The sequence below is a fragment of the Bos grunniens genome, chromosome 13, assembly GCF_055505025.1.
Source record: "Bos grunniens cultivar Pamir isolate PY7600 chromosome 13, Bosgru_T2T1.0, whole genome shotgun sequence".
Lineage (NCBI taxonomy): Eukaryota > Metazoa > Chordata > Mammalia > Artiodactyla > Bovidae > Bos > Bos grunniens.
This window is the reverse complement of record NC_141177.1, coordinates 65,638,650-65,657,859: the sequence shown is the minus strand read 5'-3', so window position 1 is coordinate 65,657,859 and position 19,210 is coordinate 65,638,650. Positions and strand designations below refer to the sequence as shown.

Genomic DNA, 19,210 nt, shown 5'->3' with positions numbered 1-19,210 from the left:
ACATCTTTCCTTTGAAGCATGAAGTATATGCAGTTTTAATATGCAAATATCAAACTCTTCCCGTAGGCGTTCCTGTTCCAGAAACTTGAGAGAAGACATGAGAAATGCACCAGGCAGGAGGAGTGCCGGCCTGCCTGCAGACGCACTGAGACAGGAAGGTTCTTCTTGCCTGAGCTCTGATCTTAAGAGGATGTCACCTGTGGCCGAAATCAGAGTCTTGACTGTGAGGTCTGTCCGTAAACTAATGACAAAAGGTGGTCGGTAAACTGTGGTGTACTTGTTACTCAAGCAAAAGTTGGGGGTGACTCTAAGGCGGCAACACTTACAACAATAGCAGAAGCCCGTGCAGCTGGTGCGGGGCTGGTGGTGGTGGTGTCGGCAGTTGGAAGCATGACTACAGGTTGACATTTAGGTCTGCTGACTGATCACAGAAGGAAGAGATGCAGAAGAAGGAAGGAGAGAGCTTTTCAAGGGTATCTGGGAACAAATATAATCTCACCAAAGAAGAAAACAACTTCCATTTGGTTTCTGAAGATCCTGAAATCCAACCTCTATTCTTTAAAGGTTTACTTTAACGTTAAGGTTTGTGTCTTTTATAGATAGTAGCATGTGTACACATGCACATGGAGCGTGCTGCCATCTCCGGGACTGCCCCAGAGTTTGAAGAGTTTCTTCAATTCCCAGTGGACTGAAAAACCCCTTCTGAGAGATTTTAAAAATAGTGAGTTCCAAACAGAAGGGGTTTCTATCAACAAACTCCCAATTGTAAGACAAGTCAGCATGCTAAATGAAAGGAATAGTGGTCTCCCAAAGTTGCTTGTCTTGGTGCAATGAAACTCAATGTTCTTAAGTGGAAAAATTCAAAAATTAATCTGCAAATAAAACACACCTACCTATGGAAAAAGATGACAGGCATCTTGGAATTACTCCACTAAATGGGCAAATAGCAAAGGCTTGACACGGACTCCTGAGTGTCTTCAGAGCCTTTCCAGCATGGGAGAAGCCAGTTCCCTGCTCTAGGTGGCCTCTGGGGGCTCAGACGGGCCCTTTGGACACCAGCGCTGATCCCCACAGGCAGCAGCAGTAATACTGAGCGTGTGGGGACACGACACTGGTCTGAGAGGATGCAAAGCCTGCTGTACCATTTACCCGAGGCTTCATTCTGGCCAAGTCTGAGCATCACTTTCTTATTTGCAGAAGGGACATACGACCTACCCACAGAGGAGCTGTGAGATCAGAGGTTAAGAGCAATGCGTTTGCCTTCAGTGGAGATACTGCACAGTCTCATGTTATTTTATGGAAACTGTTTTATCCCAAGTCAATTTTAGGCCCACAAATCTTGACAAATTTCTGACCAAGAATCTTAATTTTTGACAGTGTGAACTAGTAGAGCCTAGACGTGATGTTTTATTTGAAAAGAACATTTGACTAACAGTAGGCCCGTGCGCCTCAAAACAGAACAGTCAGTCTGCTCAGGAAACAAGTCCTGTCTGGAGCGTCATCCTGCTCGGCCTCACTCCAAAGGCTGTGCCTTAACTCCTTTTCTGGGCAGGTGGGAGAAGCCTGGCCAGTGAGGGTGAGTCGCGATGCTGGGGTGTCCCCGTGATACACAGCTGTGCTTTCGTACACTGCATGCTTTTGTTTGTCCCTTTTCCTTTTTTAAAAAACCATCACTTAATCTCGTAGACAACTGACAAGTCCATCTGTGGGAGTGCTCCACTGCCCTCCGATGTCACTCCCTCCATATCTGCAGGCAGAATTAGTGATACTCCTTCGAGGAGAGGAAAGTAAATGTGTTTCTTCTGAAATAGATTCGTGGTCAAACACAATCAGAAGAGGCAAACACTCCGCATCCTAAGGTTGAAGTGGGACCCCGCTGTTAACTGAGTCCCAGGGGCTCAGGACAGTTAGGTAGGCTTGGGGAGACTTCTGACGGCACAGCCCCCTGAGACTTTCAGCAGACTGCAGGCTTCTTTAGGGAGAGGCGCGTTCCCCAGGCATCCTGATAGCCCAGGGACCAGGGCAGCAGCTCAGAGTGCCGGGCCCAGCTTGTGGCTCCTCACCCTCGTTTTCCTCACTGGGGCCCGGGAAGGAGCCGCGGGTCTGCAGCCAGTGCTGCCTCTTTCTAATCAGAGGCGTGGATTACATGGACGTGGCTCGTGAATCCTCTGCTTTTTTGAGCTCATAGTTAAAAAAAAAAAAAGTCCCTCACTCACGCTTTAATGCACACAAGGTGATCTGGCAGATTTCTGTCAGAACGTATTGCTCTGAGTTCTGGCTGGGCAAGTCAGAAGAAAGGAGCCACTCCTAGCAGCCCTCACACTTCTCACCTCTGCCTCAGCTTCCCGAGGGGCCGCCCAGAGCCTGTCCCCGGCCTCGCTCTTCTGTCCCCTGCTGCCCCCAGGCACCCGCCTTCTCTGAGTATCTCCCTGTGTATGGCTAAAAGATAAGACTGTTTTCTTATACCAGAAACTGAGCGAAAGCAAGGTCACTGGTTTTTAGAATATCAAAATGGATCCAATTTTTAAAAATCTGACCATAAGAAAACAAACACAAATGGAATCACCGAGGTCTATGGAAAACAGGAGGGATCCTTGTGAATTGAGAGAAATGGAGGCAGAATCTTCAGCAGACGACAAGTTACAACATTCTGGACCACAGAGCTAATTCTAAATTTCACAGCCTGGTGATGAACATTTAGCTTTGCTAAATAATGAATTAAACATGAAGATGAAAATCTATTAGAAAGAAGTCCAAATACCAGCTAATGTCCTACTTCTTTCAAAGAGAGCATTTGGCAAGCCAGAAGCAGCGTGGCCGGGGGCCAGAGCAGGATCTGGACGGGTCCGCCCTGCGAGTCACTGAGGCTTCTCCGAAGCTTCCAGTTTTTCATGCATATTAAGGGGAAGATGATGGAAGCTTTACTTCCTTCCTTAATAGACAGCCCCTCAATCTGGACCAAGAAGAAACTGTGGTCCCAGTGCATCCCTCTGCTCTTGACATTTTTGAGGCAATGGCAGAGGCTCGCTGAGAGCAGCCAACAGTCCGGTTAAATTTCTAGAACTGGAGAATTACTCCTGCTGGGGGCCTTCCCGTGCCTGTTTAACGGGCTCTGATGCACAAAGTCCAGCCCTATAATGGAGATGTGGAAACTGCCTACCCTGTCAGTGCCCAAGACACACAGAAAATGATCGCAGTGCTTCCTTAAATGCACACGGCACTTAATGCACACAGTATCTCCATGAATATCATCCTTACAGTGGCCCTGGAAGGAAGCTTATAATCTTCTCCATGTTACAGACAAGGAACCAGAGTTCAGAGGCAAAAATGACTGGCTTGGATGCTTCAGTCCTGTACTTGGGATCACATCTAGAACTCTGGTCTATTAGAAACGCTCCCACCTCATCTAACCTTCCCATCAGCTATGCCCGGCAGGTACCGGTCTCACAGGGCCTCCCGGAAGTGTGTCCCAGGTAAGTGCATAAAACCTACCTGCTGACATGCAAATAAGACGGGGCCAGTGGCTAACCCGAGCTTCAGGTCAGCTGAAGTCGGTTTGCCCATCTGTTCAGAACACGAGGTGAAGTCCAGGACGTCGTCTATCAGCTGGAGAGGAAGAAAGGGCTGTCACAGCCCCGCCACACCAGTATCCCCACCGCCATGCCCGCTGGACCGCACCCCTCCAGAGCAGCAGACCAACCTGAAAAGCGATGCCCACGTTCTTCCCATACTGATAGGCAATCTCATGCACCGCTGGGTCAGGGCATCCCAGGACAGAGACCTGAAACAGAGGATCCCAAGGTAAGCTGCTGGAGGGCAGACGCAGGGTGGCGGCCCCACAGGGATTCACACCACCTCCTCAGAAAAGGGGCCACGAGGCTGGGTGTGCAGCCAGGAGAGACTGCTCTCAGGAGACCAATCACAGAGGGCCTGTGTGTCTGACCTATGGAATAAAGGACTTCAGTCTCAGACTGTTTTTTTAAATTTCAAGAAAACTCGCCTTTCCCACCTCTTTTCACTAGACAGGCCATCTTTCCCACCACTTAGGGAAAAATGAGATAGGACTAGACCACTTCTGCAATGCGGGAGACCTCGGTTGGGAAGATCCCCTGGAGAAGGGAAAGGCTACCCACTCCACTACTCTGGCCTGGAGAATTCCATGGACAGTCCATGGGGTTGCAAAGAGTTGGACACAACTGAGCGACTTTCAAAAGAAAAAAAAAGACCAGTTCTGCTAGTCAGTCTTTCTGACGTGCAAACCAAACAGCCTACAGTATCTGAAATGCTGTCTTCCAGTGCCTGGCAAACCTGGCCCAACTGCTGGCATTATTTTTATTTTTCTACTGACTTACCCTTATTTTAGGAGTAGAGATCTGATCTAATCGTACACAGGATGTGGCCATACTTCATTTCCCCATTTGTAGTCCTTATAATCATTTTTGTTGATTTCACTTGATTCTGAAAAGCTGTTTTTTCTTGGTGTCTGTACCAGCCTCAAGCCTCACGCTTCAGACACAGGTGTGGTTCTTGCGTTACCTAAGGACAGTCCCTGGTCCTACCGTTTCCATGCTTCTCTCACAAGAAGTCAGGTAACTGTATAAAAGCTTTTTTCCCTGGTCACTGAGGGAGTAGGACTTCTAAGTCTCCTGTAAAACTCAAAAAGCCCAGCTGGCACTGGTTACTCAGCACTTTTCCCACTGCTCTGCTAAGCATGCAAAGCAGGCCCAGCCACACTTCAGAGAAGGGGGGTGGGGTCGGGGAGAACACTCCTCCAAGGGAGAGAGGGCCTGGACTGGCCCCGAGAGCCAGACAGAGCTCTTCTGGGCCTCCCGTCTGACCTCAGCCCTCACCTTTGTCGGCCTCTGGGGACACGGGGGACCCTGCTGGGCACAGGCAGGTGGGCGCCACAGTGAGCCTGGGGGGCGCCACAGTGACCTGGGCCTCCCGTCTGACCTCAGCCCTCACCTTCGTTGGCCTCTGGGGACACGGGGGACCCTGCTGGGCACAGGCAGGTGGGCGCCACAGTGACCTGGGCCTCCCATCTGACCTCAGCCCTCTCCTTCGTCGGCCTCTGGGGACACGGAGGACCATGCTGGGCACAGGCAGGTGGGTGCCACAGTGACCTGGGCCTCCCGTCTGACCTCAGCCCTCTCCTTCGTCAGCCTCTGGGGACACGGGGGACCCTGCTGGGCACAGGCAGGTGGGCGCCACAGTGAGCCTGGGGGGCTGCGCTTCTGCCCCTCAGTTACCACGTGACCTTCGTGATCCTGTCTGTGCTTCAGTTTCCTCGTCTGTAAAGCCAAGGCTCACAAGCGCCCACAGCAGAGGCTGGAAGGAGGACACGTGACGCCACCCATGCTCTCTGCACACAGCGGGCGTCTAGCTGTAACCCTGAGTGTCTGCCGAGACTGTGACCAGCCCTCCTCCTCCGCTGCTGTGCCTACAGGAGCCAGGGAGTGTCCTGGTCTGCTGCCGCAGCCGGAACACATAACCTGAGCAGGTTTTCAGGGACTGAGTGAAGCCCATGCCTGTGTCATGTTTGGTCATGTGTCCTCGATAAAAACGCACACGTGGTAAAAGGCCAGGCGGCCGCTCACTTGAGTGAATGAAAAACTCAACTGCTCTCAACAGCAGAGACCTTACCACCGGCAGGCACTGACCCACGGTGGGCTGTAGGGAGGGATCCATGAGACCACCGGGGGAGACAGTGCAGAAATTGTGAAAGAAGTCAAGAAGTGCATCAACCTGGCTGAGAGAATGAGTGCGTAGCCAGGCTCAGGCAGCCTGGGACATGCTGAGCCCAGAAAACAAAGACATCCCCTTTCTAGACAGAAATAACTCGTAAAGCAGTTCTGTAGAGGGTGATGCTATTTCCTATGCACAAAGCAGCACAGAAATACAAACTTCCTTCCTGAGAAGTCGATTTTTAAAAACGCCATTCTATTTCTAAACTCAATGGATTAAAATGTCTGGAGTACATAGGATAAGCACTGTGCCTCATCTTAGATCTCACAACAGCCTATAATACCTCTTCTGGGGCTGATAAGGGTAAAAGTCAACAACCACTTAGCACTCTGCTGGGCACTATCCTGAGATTTCTCACGTTGCCACTCACTGAGGAGGCCGGCGCCGAGACACAGCGGAGACCAGGTGTCACAGGATGAGGAGGTGGCGAAATCAGGACCGAACCCCAGGCAGTCTGCCTCAGACTGGTCCCGATCACATGGATCTGCTGCCTTTAACGGGCCTCAAAGTCGAGGCTCAGAGAGGCCGGTCATGGCGCTCAGGAAGCAGAGAGCCCTGAGTTCGCCTCACCGCCCCCGCAAAGCCAGGCAGTAAAGAGACACTGCTGCTCAGATTGCCCAAGATGGCGTGAAGAGCACCCCTCCCCTGCTGCCCCTGCCCTGTGAGGCCTGTCTGACCAGGAAAGTCAGAAGGTACACAACCCAAACCAGAAAGGGGGCAGGCTGACATGCACGCGTCTCGTCTCAGCCTCAGAGTCGCCCCCCACCTGAGTCCTGGGGAGGGTGGAGCGGAGCTCAGCTAACTGTTCTGTCTGAAGCAGGTCCACAGCCAGGCCACAGGGCGCACGAGTCGAGGGTGGGCGGTAAGGACCACACCTCTCAGGAGACTCCTCTGCACCATCTCCTCAAAACCACCTCAAAAAGATCACATCGACAAGGGCACAGCCCTTGACATCTATCGAGCATCTCTGTCTTTAAAGGGTGTGTTTACATCACTATGAGAGTTAATATACGTACTGTGGTCTTATTTATTAAAAATAATGGAGATTATTGGAGCTCCACCATTATATTAAAAAAATACCAAAACAGGTGGTTGTCAGAAACCAATGGAAAACACTGGGAGAAAACTTTTTCAACATAAAATCACAGATAAAGGGTTAATGTTCTTCATATATAAAGAACTTTTTAAAACTGAGGAGAAAAGACCAACCACCCATCAAGAAAATGGGCAAAAGACATGAATATACAATTCACAAAAATTAAAGAACTGAAAGCAGCCCTTCAGCATCTTAAAAGGAGTTCTACTTCACCAGAAAAGAGAGGTGTAAATTAGAACTCCATTGTAACACCATTTCTCATCTGTCAGACTGTCAAACACTCAAGTCTAAGGCTACATTTGGTTAGCGTGGCTGTGGGAAAACAGGCAACCATGTTAACCATGGGCCTTGGGCAGACAGCCCCTGGGAGGAGCACACAGCGGTTCAGTCCCCAGCCTACAGCTCTGGTTTGCCCGCCTCACACCCCTGCTTGGAGCTGGATCTGGGCCAACAGGTCCTGGGAGAGGCCGGCCACAGAGGCAGCCCAGGTCCCAGGCCACAGCCCAAGCTCCGCAGCCACGGTGCCCAGGCCCCAGCCCAGCCCACTCCACACCATGGCCTAGCACCACGTCTGCAACACACACACACCCAGCGTGCATGGCAGCAGCCTTACCAAGCCAAGACACGGAAGCAACCCAAGTGCCCAGCAATAGAAAACTGGTTTAAGAAGATGTGTATGTGTGTGTGTACACACACACACACACACACACACTGGAATATCCTTCAGTCACAAAAAGGAATAAAATACTGCTATTTGCAGCAATATGGATGGAACTTGAGAATACTCTACTAAGTGAAGTAAGTCAGAGAAAAAATATTATACGATGTCACTTATATGTGAAATCTAAAAAATAATAAGAATGAATCATTAAATACAAACCAGAAACAGAGGCACAGCAAACAAACTTATGTTTACCACTGGATACAGGGATAAATTAGGAATATGGGATTAAGAGACAGAAACTACTATAAGTAAAACAGATAAACAACAAGGATTTACTATACAGCCAGAGAATTATATTCAATACCTTATAATAAGCTATAGTGGAAACAATCATATATATATATATATATATATATAATCACTGAATCATTTTCCTATATGCCTAAAATACAACTATATTTCAAATTGAAAAAAAAAAAAAGATTCTCGACAACTAAATGCAACATGAGATCCTAGACTAGATCCTGGGCCAGAAAACAACGTTCCCACTTGTTCTAACAACATTATGAGAGCTACTAACATTTGAATAAGGACTACGTGTAGACTAGATAAGAATATCATATAAAAAGTAGGCGTTCTCCAGCTCTGACTCACAACCCGAGGCTCTGGGGCGGCCCTCTGCAGCTTTGACAGTAGCTCACTGATTCCAGGCCACATGCAGCACTCGAGAGAACAGAAATTCAGGGGAAAAACAAACGAGAAAATGAATGAATACATGAATCTGCAGGGTTATCATATCCAGTTCTGGTTCAAATCTCCGCTCAGCTACCGTCTGACTGGAAAACACTGGATGGGCCGCCAGACCCTCTGGCCTCATTCCCGTGAGGCTTTCTGGGGAACAAGGCACAGTGCTCACGGGTAAACTACATAATGTATTTTGCGTGACTATGTACAGAAACAAAGAGCCAATCACCTTTTAAGATTACTTCTATTTTAACATCAGTCAGTGTCCCAAAACAATCCTGAACAGCCCTCTCTTAGATTTAATACCATTTTTCATTAAACAGTCCTTAGGACAATGAACTGCAAGCTGTGAGGTTTCCTTCAAATTGCCATGACGTCCTGAGGTTCATTAGTTCTTCTCTAATGCTTCTGATGTTTAAATTCTTACCCCTTCTTTTTCATGTCTCTAATTTGCTTTGCGTGTGTTCTCTCAGAGCCCACGTGTCTGCGTTTAAATACCAAAACCACATAAAAATAGTTTTGAATATATAACACCTCTGGAACATCTCTCCCCATAGGCACTTATATATAAAAACTTTTATTCAGGGAGCTCACACTAGCATCCTGCTTTATTAATTCTAACAGCTCTGGAGCTCAGGAATAAATCACAAGAAAAGTGGCAGTTCAGGGCTGATGGCAGCCTGCCTCCTAGTGGACAGCCTGAGACATTTCATTTTTAATGAGGTCCACCTGTACCTGCCTACCTGTGAGGGACCAGGCCCTCTTTATGAACGAATACACGTGCGGCCCTGTCTTTGGCTTCCTAAGCAGAGGACAGCGAATGCAGTCTCTCCCCGATGGCGTGGCTCACTGAGTGCGCGCTCCCGTTCTGGCTCCGGGGCAGCAAGCGCCGCTGCCCTGTGGAATGTCCACTCTGCGGACAATGACCCTCAGTGTTTCAGATCCAACTGCCCCACTAACGGCTGTGCTTCTCTCTCTGCAGCCTCAGGCCTGGGACGATTTCACTGTCACCTAACACACTAGTGAGCCTGGGTCTCCAGCTGCATGGAGACATTGGCCATCAAGGGTATGATGAACAATGAAACATCAATGTTCTTAAGATTAATTAAGATTGAAGGCCACCATTTAAAATTTTTCTTTTTTCTAATTTAGCATTCTCGGGCCTATCCTATTTTTGTCTCTCTTTTTTTAGAAAACCACACTCACAATTTCTGGGAAATTAAGAAAAAATGCTCTTTCAATAAAAAGACAAAAATGGCTGAGATTGTGGCCATCATGGTCTACATAATTCACATTCCTTTGGGTTTTAATTGGGTCTTTTTAGGAAGAAGTGTTGTCTTCATTCTTTTTTGGCTCAATTACAATTACACATTTCTTGATACTTTTCCAGACACATTACTGGCAAGGGGCTTTTTCACCTAAGAGGCCTGAGAAAAAGCTCTCTTCAACTGTAATTATGTTAAGAGTGTATCATGAGAGCAACTGACACGTGCCCCTTAGCAGTCTCCCCTTCTTGCTGCTTTAATCACAGGGACTCTTACTTGGCCCAGTTTTCATCCCGCGTCTCTGCTAGGCTGAAAGACGGTCAGATGAATAATTCTAGGCAGAGAACTGTCTCTCATCCGTGGGCTAGCACTGAATGATTAAAGACAATATTGATTTTTAAAAAAGGAAATTATGTGAAGAGTGGAGGGAAGGCCATGAGAAAGCAATGGGTACAGAAAAGTTATGGTGCAGGCTCAGCTTATACTCAGAAGCACAAGGACTTTTTTATAGTCCATAGAACTGGGAGGGGTTTATCACTCATAGAAAAGGACACAGAACACTGGTACAATCTGTTAGTCGGATATTTTCACCCAGGTCAATATTTAAGAACACAGCAGAGCACTTTATAACTTTTTACATGTAAAATGTACAAAACGGGGTGTGGTAACCATGAGGGAGACCATTTAGTTGTTCAAAATGTTGCACCCATTTGGAAATCAGGTTGGGGAATATATTAGAAAGCTTGTCTTGATTCGACTCCTAGGAGGAAAGATAAAAAGTTGATGCCTAAACAGCAAAAATGAAAACCACAGCAGAAGTTCTCTGCTGTCTGGGGATGCAATTCTTTTCTCAATTACCCTTGGGATTTTGGTCACTATTTTAAGATTTTCCAGTGCAACTTTTTCTATGAGAATTAGCTCCCAAGAAAGAGCTGCTCCTGCTGCTAAGTCACTTCAGTCGTGTCCGACTCTGTGCGACCCCATAGACAGCAGCCCACCAGGCTCCCCCATCCCTGGGATTCTCCAGGTAAGAACACTGGAGTGGGTTGCCATTTCCTTCTCCAGTGCATTAAAGTGAAAGTGAAGTCGCTCAGTCGTGTCCGACCCTCAGCGACCCCATGGACTGCAGCCTTCCAGGCTCCTCCATCCATGGGATTTTCCTGGCAGGTGTACTGGAATGGGGTGCCACTGCCTTCTCCGAAGAAAGAGCTAGAAAGCTTTTTTTTTTTAACTTGAAAAGAAACAGAACGTACATACTGCTTTACAACTGTTGGCAATCAGACTTGCAGTCTTCTTGAAAGTCTTCTCAAGGTAGTGTGCAAATCTTTCATTTTCATTTTCTTTTGACCCGAGCTGAAGAAATTCACCTACAAAGAAGGAAAGTGGCCAGGTGAGGGTTTTGTTTTGTTTTTGGCAGGGGGCGGGGGGGGGGAGAGCTGGTAAAATACTAAGAATGAATAAAGAAGAAAAGTCAGAATTAACCTACCACGCACCAAATCTTCAATCACTTGGGTTAAAATAGATATAACAGTTGTATTTCCAATTCGTGCCAGAGCTATTGATGCTGCAGAAAGAATTAAGTCACCAGCAAGGACAGCCTAGAAAAGAAGAAAAACCTTCAGAGAAAAGTGTCCGAGCACTGGAGCCAACAATGAAGTTTCTCAGGAGAGAAGTCCAGAATGGGAGGGAGAGAGGGCTCATCCTGGGTCTCCATTTTTCCTCTTCCTCAGCGGGATTATTTTACACGTTTGGGACCCTGTTTGAAATCTCTTGGCTCTCAGAGATTACCCAGTCTGTCTCTCCAGTTGAGAGCTGAAGAAACGAACGCCTGGAGATGGGAAGTGCCTGACGCCCTGGCTTCATCCTTGGCCACCACAAAATGCATCCCACTGCCTTCATTTAGTTCTGGACCATTCGTTCTCCCATCACACCGTGTGGCTACACCTCTGCACTTACTGTTTCTTCTGCTCAAAAAGCCCCTCCCCTTCACCTGGTGCCTCGTGTGCAGGGTTAGCTCAGGCGGTACCTGCAGGAGGTCCACTGAGACCCCTTGGTCTGACCTGTGAGCACAGCGCCCCTCGGGCACTGCTCTCTTCCCACTTTTTTCCTATTTGCCAAACCCCTAAGGACACAGATTGTGAATCACCCAGCTAGTACTTGGCACACACCATGGCCCCACGCGTGCTTTGCTCAATGAAACCTAAACCAAGGAACCCTGGCTCCAAGTTCAAAGCTCTTAGTACACTATTACACGGCCTATCATTCCAGAACAAGACATTTTTTCACTGAACATGCATGGATACTTTTTCAATCTTCTTTAGATGATGAGTTAAATGTTTGCACTGTTTGCCATTAATTATAAACCATATGATTGGATTATATGCAATAATCAAGTATACTAATTTGCATACTTAAAGGATATGCATAAGTGTTAAAGAGTAGTTATAAATGATAGAGTTCATGGAAATTTTAATCCCTAGAATATGCAACATAACCACATTTTCAGTCTTTATTCCACACAGCACGTGGGACCTAAGTTCCTCAACTAGGGATTGAACCCATGCCCCCTGCAGTGGAAGCGTGGAGTCTTAACTGCTGGACCACCAGAGAAGTTCCAAGTTTTTACTGTCTATTAGTCCTCCGGCATTTAAAAATTAGTGATGTTCAGTTTGTTTACCAACTAAACATCATTTTATACAACATACACTGTATGAGGTACCCTGACATAACTGTAAATGCACACTGATAAAGTCACTGTACACATCGTGACTTACAGGCTCACAACATCCACCTCCACCCCACAGCTCGAGCAGCTGAAAGCTCAGGGTCTCCCAGCTCCTGCCTCTTTCCTCTCGGCCCTGGGGATCCCTGCGGCCAAAAGGGAAGTGAAGCTGCCAGACTGGGGATGGCTGGGATGAGGGGTGAAAGCAAAGCGGCGCTAGAGACACAGGCAGGGAAACCAGGGCTCACGGAGGCAGTACTGTGTGGATGGACCTTTACTGGTAACACGCGGTCTTGTCTGAGGGCCAGGGAAGGGGAGGTGGCTCCGGGCAGGGCGGACCAGCCACGCAGCTGAGAGAGGCAGTGAGGGTCGAAACACGGTCTCCCGTTTGCACCCAGGAGGCCCCCAACAGCAGAGGCACTCACGAGAGGGGCCAGGCAGGAGAAAACGCCAACTTGTTCACTTAGCCTCCTCTGCCCAAGCGCTCAAGTGGCCCTGAAAATGGACACAGCAAACTGCAGGCCACGTCACAGGACACAAAACCCTTTCATCTAAAATTGGCGATAAGAGGCTTACAATTCAAACTGTGGACTTGATTATACAACAGAATTGTGTATACTACAGCAAAACTGGCATGCAAACATAGTAATTAAGGCATTATTTCTTCTTTGAATACGACTGGCAAACAGGTGGGAACCAGGTACTACAGACATGTGAGGGATGGGAAGGAATGGAGAGGGAATACGTGTGTGTGTGTGTGTGTGCGTGTGTGTGTGTGTGTGTGTGCGTGCGTGCTTGGGTATTTATACTTTTTTTTTTAGTTTTATTTACTTGCCCTGACACTCTCACATGTGGTGGTTAAGGAATTCAGGTGAATTTGAGTAATCTGAGCCCGAGTAAAAGGTGTGACTCCTCATAAGAGACACTTTTTGGATAACTACAAATATGCTTTCCTTAACCGAATTCTATGTAAAACTGTGATTAAATAGAAATAGTAAGTTTATCTTTCTATGGTATTATCTACAATCAAACATCTATATATAGATGAAAGCTATATACAAGAAACTATTTTGAAAGCTAGAAGACCACATTTGATGAAACACATTTTCATCATTTGAGACAAATCTGAAAAATAAATGCAATCCAAAGAGTGTGGCATTTAATATGAAAGATGAAAAAACCCAAAAAGCTGCACGTACCTTCTTTTCACCCCAGATCTTATTAACGGTGTGTTTTCCTCTCCGAGAACTTGCATCATCAATGATATCGTCATGCACCAGACTGGCAGTATGGATCATTTCTGCAATTAAGGCAATGGCACGCTGGCTTGCTTGCACATTTCTAGTTAACAGAAAGCAATGCTTTTTAACAGAGATGCCGCCTAATAACCTTCTCAGCAATCATCTTGTGAAAAGTGGACATTGGATCTAGGATAAAGAATTTTATTTCTCTGAAAGAAACTGTATAAAAACTTCGGCTTCCCTACACAGCCAATGCTATCATTTGGAGAACATTTAAAAACACAGGAGATACTGTGAATCAAGATTATGCTTTCGGGACACCACATTAAGAAGTAAAATTTGTATAATGAACAACAAAAGGAGGATAAATAGCTTATAAGTCTGGGCACTGGACTGATAACAATTGTCTTTATGTCTTGTAACAGCGGTCTTGGTCAGTTGATCAAGTTTACAATTAGATTACAACTAAATTTCAGAAATTGATGGGGAAGATAGGCGAAAAGCAACCTAGAGAATCGTGTGTTAAAGAACCACCAATCACTATTCAAACCTTTTTATACCATCTTACACATTTAGTATGGAGAAGGAAATGGCAACCCACTCCAGTATTCTTGCCTGGAGAATCCCATGGACAGAGGAGCCTGGCGGGCTACATTCCATGCGGTTGCAAGAGTCGGACACGACTTAGTGACTAAATCACCACCACCACATGTTTAGCACTAAGACCTCCATAACCAAGATAGCTGGAATTCATAATTCCACTTGGCTACTGACACTGGTTATCAATATGAATTGATAATTCATTCATACTGGAGTATGAGTTCCAATTCATGTTTAACCTGTGCATTTGAAATTTAAACTTTCATTTCCCATATTTAACAGAAAATACAGGAAAAGCACTCCAAGAAGATACATGGATGTGAGTTCTACAGCTAGAAGAGGACTTCAATTTCTTTTTAATCATGATTATTATCACCATAATCTTCTAGGGAAATTTAAAAAAACCGAATTTTGAGAAAATCAAACTGGGAAAATAACCAACTGAATTTTCTGAACCTAAAAACAGAAGCCTGGATCAAACACATGCTAACCAAATGTTTCACTTATTCCTCTAGCTTACTTTTCAAATATCACGTTCTCTCAGGAGAAAAGTGAAGGGGATCCTGAAATGTGATGTTTTCTTTAAAAATCTAACCTGAAAATCTACAAAAGCCAGTGCTCCTTCTAATGCCTCAGTTCTAGCAGAAAGCCATGAAAAATGATGTACAGCTACAGTACAGATGCTAGAATTTAACTACTGAATCAGCCTGAAGACTATCTTCCCATTTTGCCTTATATATAATTTAAAAATATAGTACTTTGCCAGCAACTCTTACCTAAGATTTTTAGAACTAAACCTCAGAACCTTCCAGCTGCTTTTAGCTTGGAAACAAACTGTCAAGTGCGGCTTATTATTTATTAATGTCACACTTATAACTGTTCTAAATACTTCTGGATCACAGCCTCTTTCATAGTAGGGAGGGACAAATGATCTGTTAAGACCACTTTAGTGAGTGAGAAAATGGAGCTTCAAAGGGCTTCCAGGAGCTTGCTCCAAATTTCTCAGTGAGACACTCACAGACCCTACAGGAAGAAGCTTGGACCTTAAATATTTTCCAGGTACATTTACTGGATCCTATCTTTTTTTGAGTTGAATGCACAAAAAAAGATGTACACTTTTACGGTCATTTTTTAAATAGACTATTTTTTTAGAACACTTTCTCAATGAATTTCAGTCTGATGAAATATGTACTTGCTATTGGTTAATAGCAGAGTCACCTTCAGGCAACTGGGAGAGTCATCCAGCCTCCCTCGGGCGCCACTGCCATTATCGCAGCAGCAGGCGGGGCCCTGCCGAGAAGCTGCAGCAAAGTGGCAGTGCTCACTGAGACACTGGGGTGGCTTTTGTTTTGTAATTTTTAAATACTTAAAAACAAAGATTTCTTGAAATATTTTGAAATTTCATAGACTCTTCATGTATGTAAAAATGCCATTTTGCATGCCTAAATTGACGAAACCAGGATTCTTGCTTAGAACATTCTGTGGCATCATGACACAGCCCCTATGTAGGATGAGCCTCACATTTTCGACGCTTCCTCATTTTATCTGATATACTTTTTCCTGCACACGTAGGCTTTCGCGTGTGTGAGATTCTATCTGGAAAATGCTGCCACTGCATACCCAAGCACAGCATAATAGTCTGGAAGTCAAATTTACAGATTCCGGAAACGACTCACACTGTGTGAAGACGAAATCTTACAAGTACTGAACCGAATCATACCTTCAAAAAAATGGGCACCGTTTCTACTTCCCGCTGTGAAAGAGCGGCCACACTTTCCCAGCTCCTGAGAGAGGTGCTAGGAAAACCTGCCAGGCGAGACAGCAGGAGAAAGGAGGCCCTGAACCTCAGAAAGCAGAGGCTCTTGTACCCTGCACTCCACACCTGCAAGAGCGAGCGATGACTCAGCCAGCCCCTCACCACCATCAGGGTCCCCTCACCAGACTCTAAATATTCACCTGCAAGAGCGAGCGATGACTCAGCCAGCCCCTCACCACCATCAGGGTCCCCTCAACAGACTCTAAATATTCACCTGCAAGAGCGAGCGATGACTCAGCCAGCCCCTCACCACCATCAGGGTCCCCTCACCAGACTCTAAATATTCACCTGCAAGAGCGAGCGATGACTCAGCCAGCCCCTCACCACCATCAGGGTCCCCTCACCAGACTCTAAATATTAGAATGAAGAATTAGAAGCACAGATGGGATAGATGGAATAATGACCTCTCCACGTACGCTTCGCCAAGCTGACATATGACTGAAATAAAACACTTTTTCCTCCCATTCATGCTGATATATAACGCCAAGTCTTTAAATGACAAGCAAACCCTGAGAGTGAGGTTGTCTCCAAAAAGAAAATCAAACTTTGTCAATGGATTACCCTGACTTGCAACAAATGAGGAGGCAGATAAATTTAAATAGTAAATGCGGTTTTCACTTTAACAGGGATAGTGGCACATCTATTCCTAAAACTACAGGGACTGTATGAAGACCAGAGAGTTCTCAGGTGGGTTACAGGAGGCTCTACTTCTAAATAGTACACTATGTTCTGTTTATCTCTTCTGGCAATTCTAAAGAGAAGCGTTTCACTTTGCTTGTTAGCACTAGCTTACTATTCCTTAAATCTCATCTCTGGCCCACCTCGTCAAAAACCAATTGTCTTGAAAATGCAGACTGAAAGTTCCTCAGACACAGCAATTGGGATCTCTCATGATGGGGCTCAGGAACTGGGATTCTGAAGTGGCAGACCCACTGAGTCTGACGCAGAGAGTCAGGGAAATGCTGATCTGTGAGTGGGGGGCATTCACCTGCCTTACCGCAAGCCCCAAAACGAAGCGGCTCCTAAGGAATTTGACAGAAGCGTGGTCTCTGCTGCCTCCCTGTGGCCAAGCCTCTAAACTGCAGGCATGAGAAGTCTCTCCAGCCTGAAAGGCAACCTGAACTCGGCGGCTCAGTTCAAGCAAGGTCTTGTGCCAACTTCTCTCCAAGTGTCTTCACAGCTTGCGGGCAGGCAGTGCCCCCTGCTCTGAAGGGCGCAGTCACAGGAGGGTGACCTCTCCTCTGACACTTCATGTCATCTCGAGTTTTAAAGGATAAGAATGGACACGATCAGTTTGGTACTGAAGAAATTCTCTATTTAAAAGGCAACAAAGTCTCTGTCTCTAAAGTTCTTCAGGATGTGAACTGTTATCTGATGAAAGTATATATAGCCACGTTTTCAGTACACTGAACAATATATCCGCACAGACGCACTTTAGAGTCTCTTATCTGCCACTGAGCCGGGTGGGCCCGCAACGAGCGACACGTGGACAGCGTCCCGCTTTCCTGCTGGGCCTGCGCTGCCAGTCCTGGCGCATCCCGAAGAGGCACCTCCAGAGGGAGGGAGCAGCCCGCCAGGCACACTCCCCGCACGGACAGGACACGATGCGAACAACAGCATTTGTGCTAGTTTCCTGGGCTCTGAGACAGGTCACCACAAACGTGCTGGTTTAAATGGACAGAAATTCTCCCACCGTTCTGGAGACCACAAGTCCAGAAACAGTTCCCGTGAACTGGAACCAAGGTGTTGGCAAGGCCAGGCTCCCTGGAGGGCCTCAAGGGCAGGGTCCTCTCCTCACTCCTTCCAGTTCTCCTGGCTGCTGGTGACCTTTGCTTGTGGCCACAAGCTGGAAGGCGCCCCTGCAAGCCCCTCCATTTCGTCTTCACATGCCCTTCTCCTGTGTGAGGCGATCTCCTCTGCCCCACTCTTTAGGGCTACCAGTGACTGCATTTAGGGCACGTCCGAAAACCCGGGATGATGCCTCCATTCCACAATCCTAGCTGAAAGCACACCCGCAAAGACCGTTTTCCTGCCACAAAATGCAGCACTTTATAGGTCCCAAGGCTTAGGACGTGGGTGCCTTTTGTGGAGCCATTTTTCAGCTTAACACAGTGCCTGCTTTCGCCAGCCTCTTCTGTTGATGCTCAAATGTTTCCTTTTCAGTGATCTCATTCCTAAAATTACTTGATTTTGCTGCTTCTGTCTAAAAGCTTGTTTTTCCACATTACTGATACAACCTTGAAGTGTCTCCCCATCTGCAGCGGCACTCAGGGTGCAGGCTGAACTTGGGGTGAGGGGGCCATGGAAGGGTTCCTCACCATCTCTCACTCGCCGCATCTCATCCTCTACCCCAGTCTCTTGGCCTTGGTCTCTGGCCCTGCAATCTGCTCTTTCGCTGTACTCCTCACTGGCACAATGGGGACACTACCGGCATGAACGTCAGAGGTGCCCTCCATCGCAGGGACAGCAGAGGTGCCTGCGAGCTCTGACTCGCTTTGCAGGTCACTGTCCTTGGTCACTGGCCACTCACCTCTGAAAACTCAAACAAGCACACCAGACTAGTATCAAGACTGTCTTTCTTTGAAGGGAATGGCAGTTTTAAACTTAACCCTACAGTCATGAATCCATTAACAGTTTTAATATCAGGAGAAAAGAACTGACATCCAAGGGCAGCAGCTCTTGAATATTTCAGATCTCCAGATAAAAATAGATGCCTGCAAAGCTGCCTTGTAAATGATGCAGGACTCACGCTATTGGCTGTTTTCTTGCCTCTGAAGCACTGCATTTAGAATCCTTAGACATGTGGAGAGTGACCCCCATGGTGATATCTCAGACCTGCAGTTGTCCAGGATGGCTTTCTCCACAGGACCCACGGTGACATCGAATGATGCAGTGCTGGGGTTTTGCAAATGGATCCAGCTGATGAAGGTGCAGAAGGTGATTCCTTCAGTGATGGACTCAGCCTCCCCTGGGGGCCAGGAGCCTGAAGAGCGAGCCCTACAGTCGTCCTGATCTCAGTGATGTTCCTTTCGGTTGGAGCTTGACCTCACCCATGAAGTGGACAAGCCTCTGGTTACTAAAGCCTTCTCTACCTCAGTAGGTGTCCTCTGTTACAGACTTTACTTGTAGATCCATGTTAATAATGAGTATGGACACATGAAAAGTGCCATCTCCTGGCTTAAAGACAAAAACATTTCCTAGGGCACCAAACTTCCTAACCCACAAACAGCCACGGCAGTACCTGGCTCAATGATTCACAACACATTCTAGACCAGGAATGGGTCTAGAATCTTTAGCGGCCTGACCCTAGAAATCAT

General features: G+C 46.9%; 1 protein-coding gene across 12 annotated transcripts in view; it reads right to left on the bottom strand.

Annotated features, from left to right (window-relative positions):
* The window catches only part of PDSS1 (decaprenyl diphosphate synthase subunit 1), a 40,323-nt gene that overhangs the window by 5,538 nt on the left and 15,575 nt on the right, over positions 1-19,210 (bottom strand). For 5 of the 12 annotated variants that reach the window (XM_086334738.1, XM_086334731.1, XM_086334733.1 and 2 more), the window contains exons 5-9: positions 13,436-13,577; positions 11,001-11,112; positions 10,772-10,881; positions 3,701-3,781; positions 3,493-3,606 (exon numbers count right to left, since the gene is read on the bottom strand). In XM_086334738.1, coding sequence (XP_086190864.1) covers positions 3,493-3,606; positions 3,701-3,781; positions 10,772-10,881; positions 11,001-11,112; positions 13,436-13,577 — 559 coding nt within the window. Of the gene's footprint in view, positions 1-1,367; positions 1,803-3,492; positions 3,607-3,700; positions 3,782-4,436; positions 8,229-10,116; positions 10,275-10,767; positions 10,882-11,000; positions 11,113-13,435; positions 13,578-19,210 lie in introns of those variants that run through there. The other 7 variants (XR_015139797.1, XR_015139796.1, XR_015139798.1 and 4 more) reach the window with 5 other exon arrangements.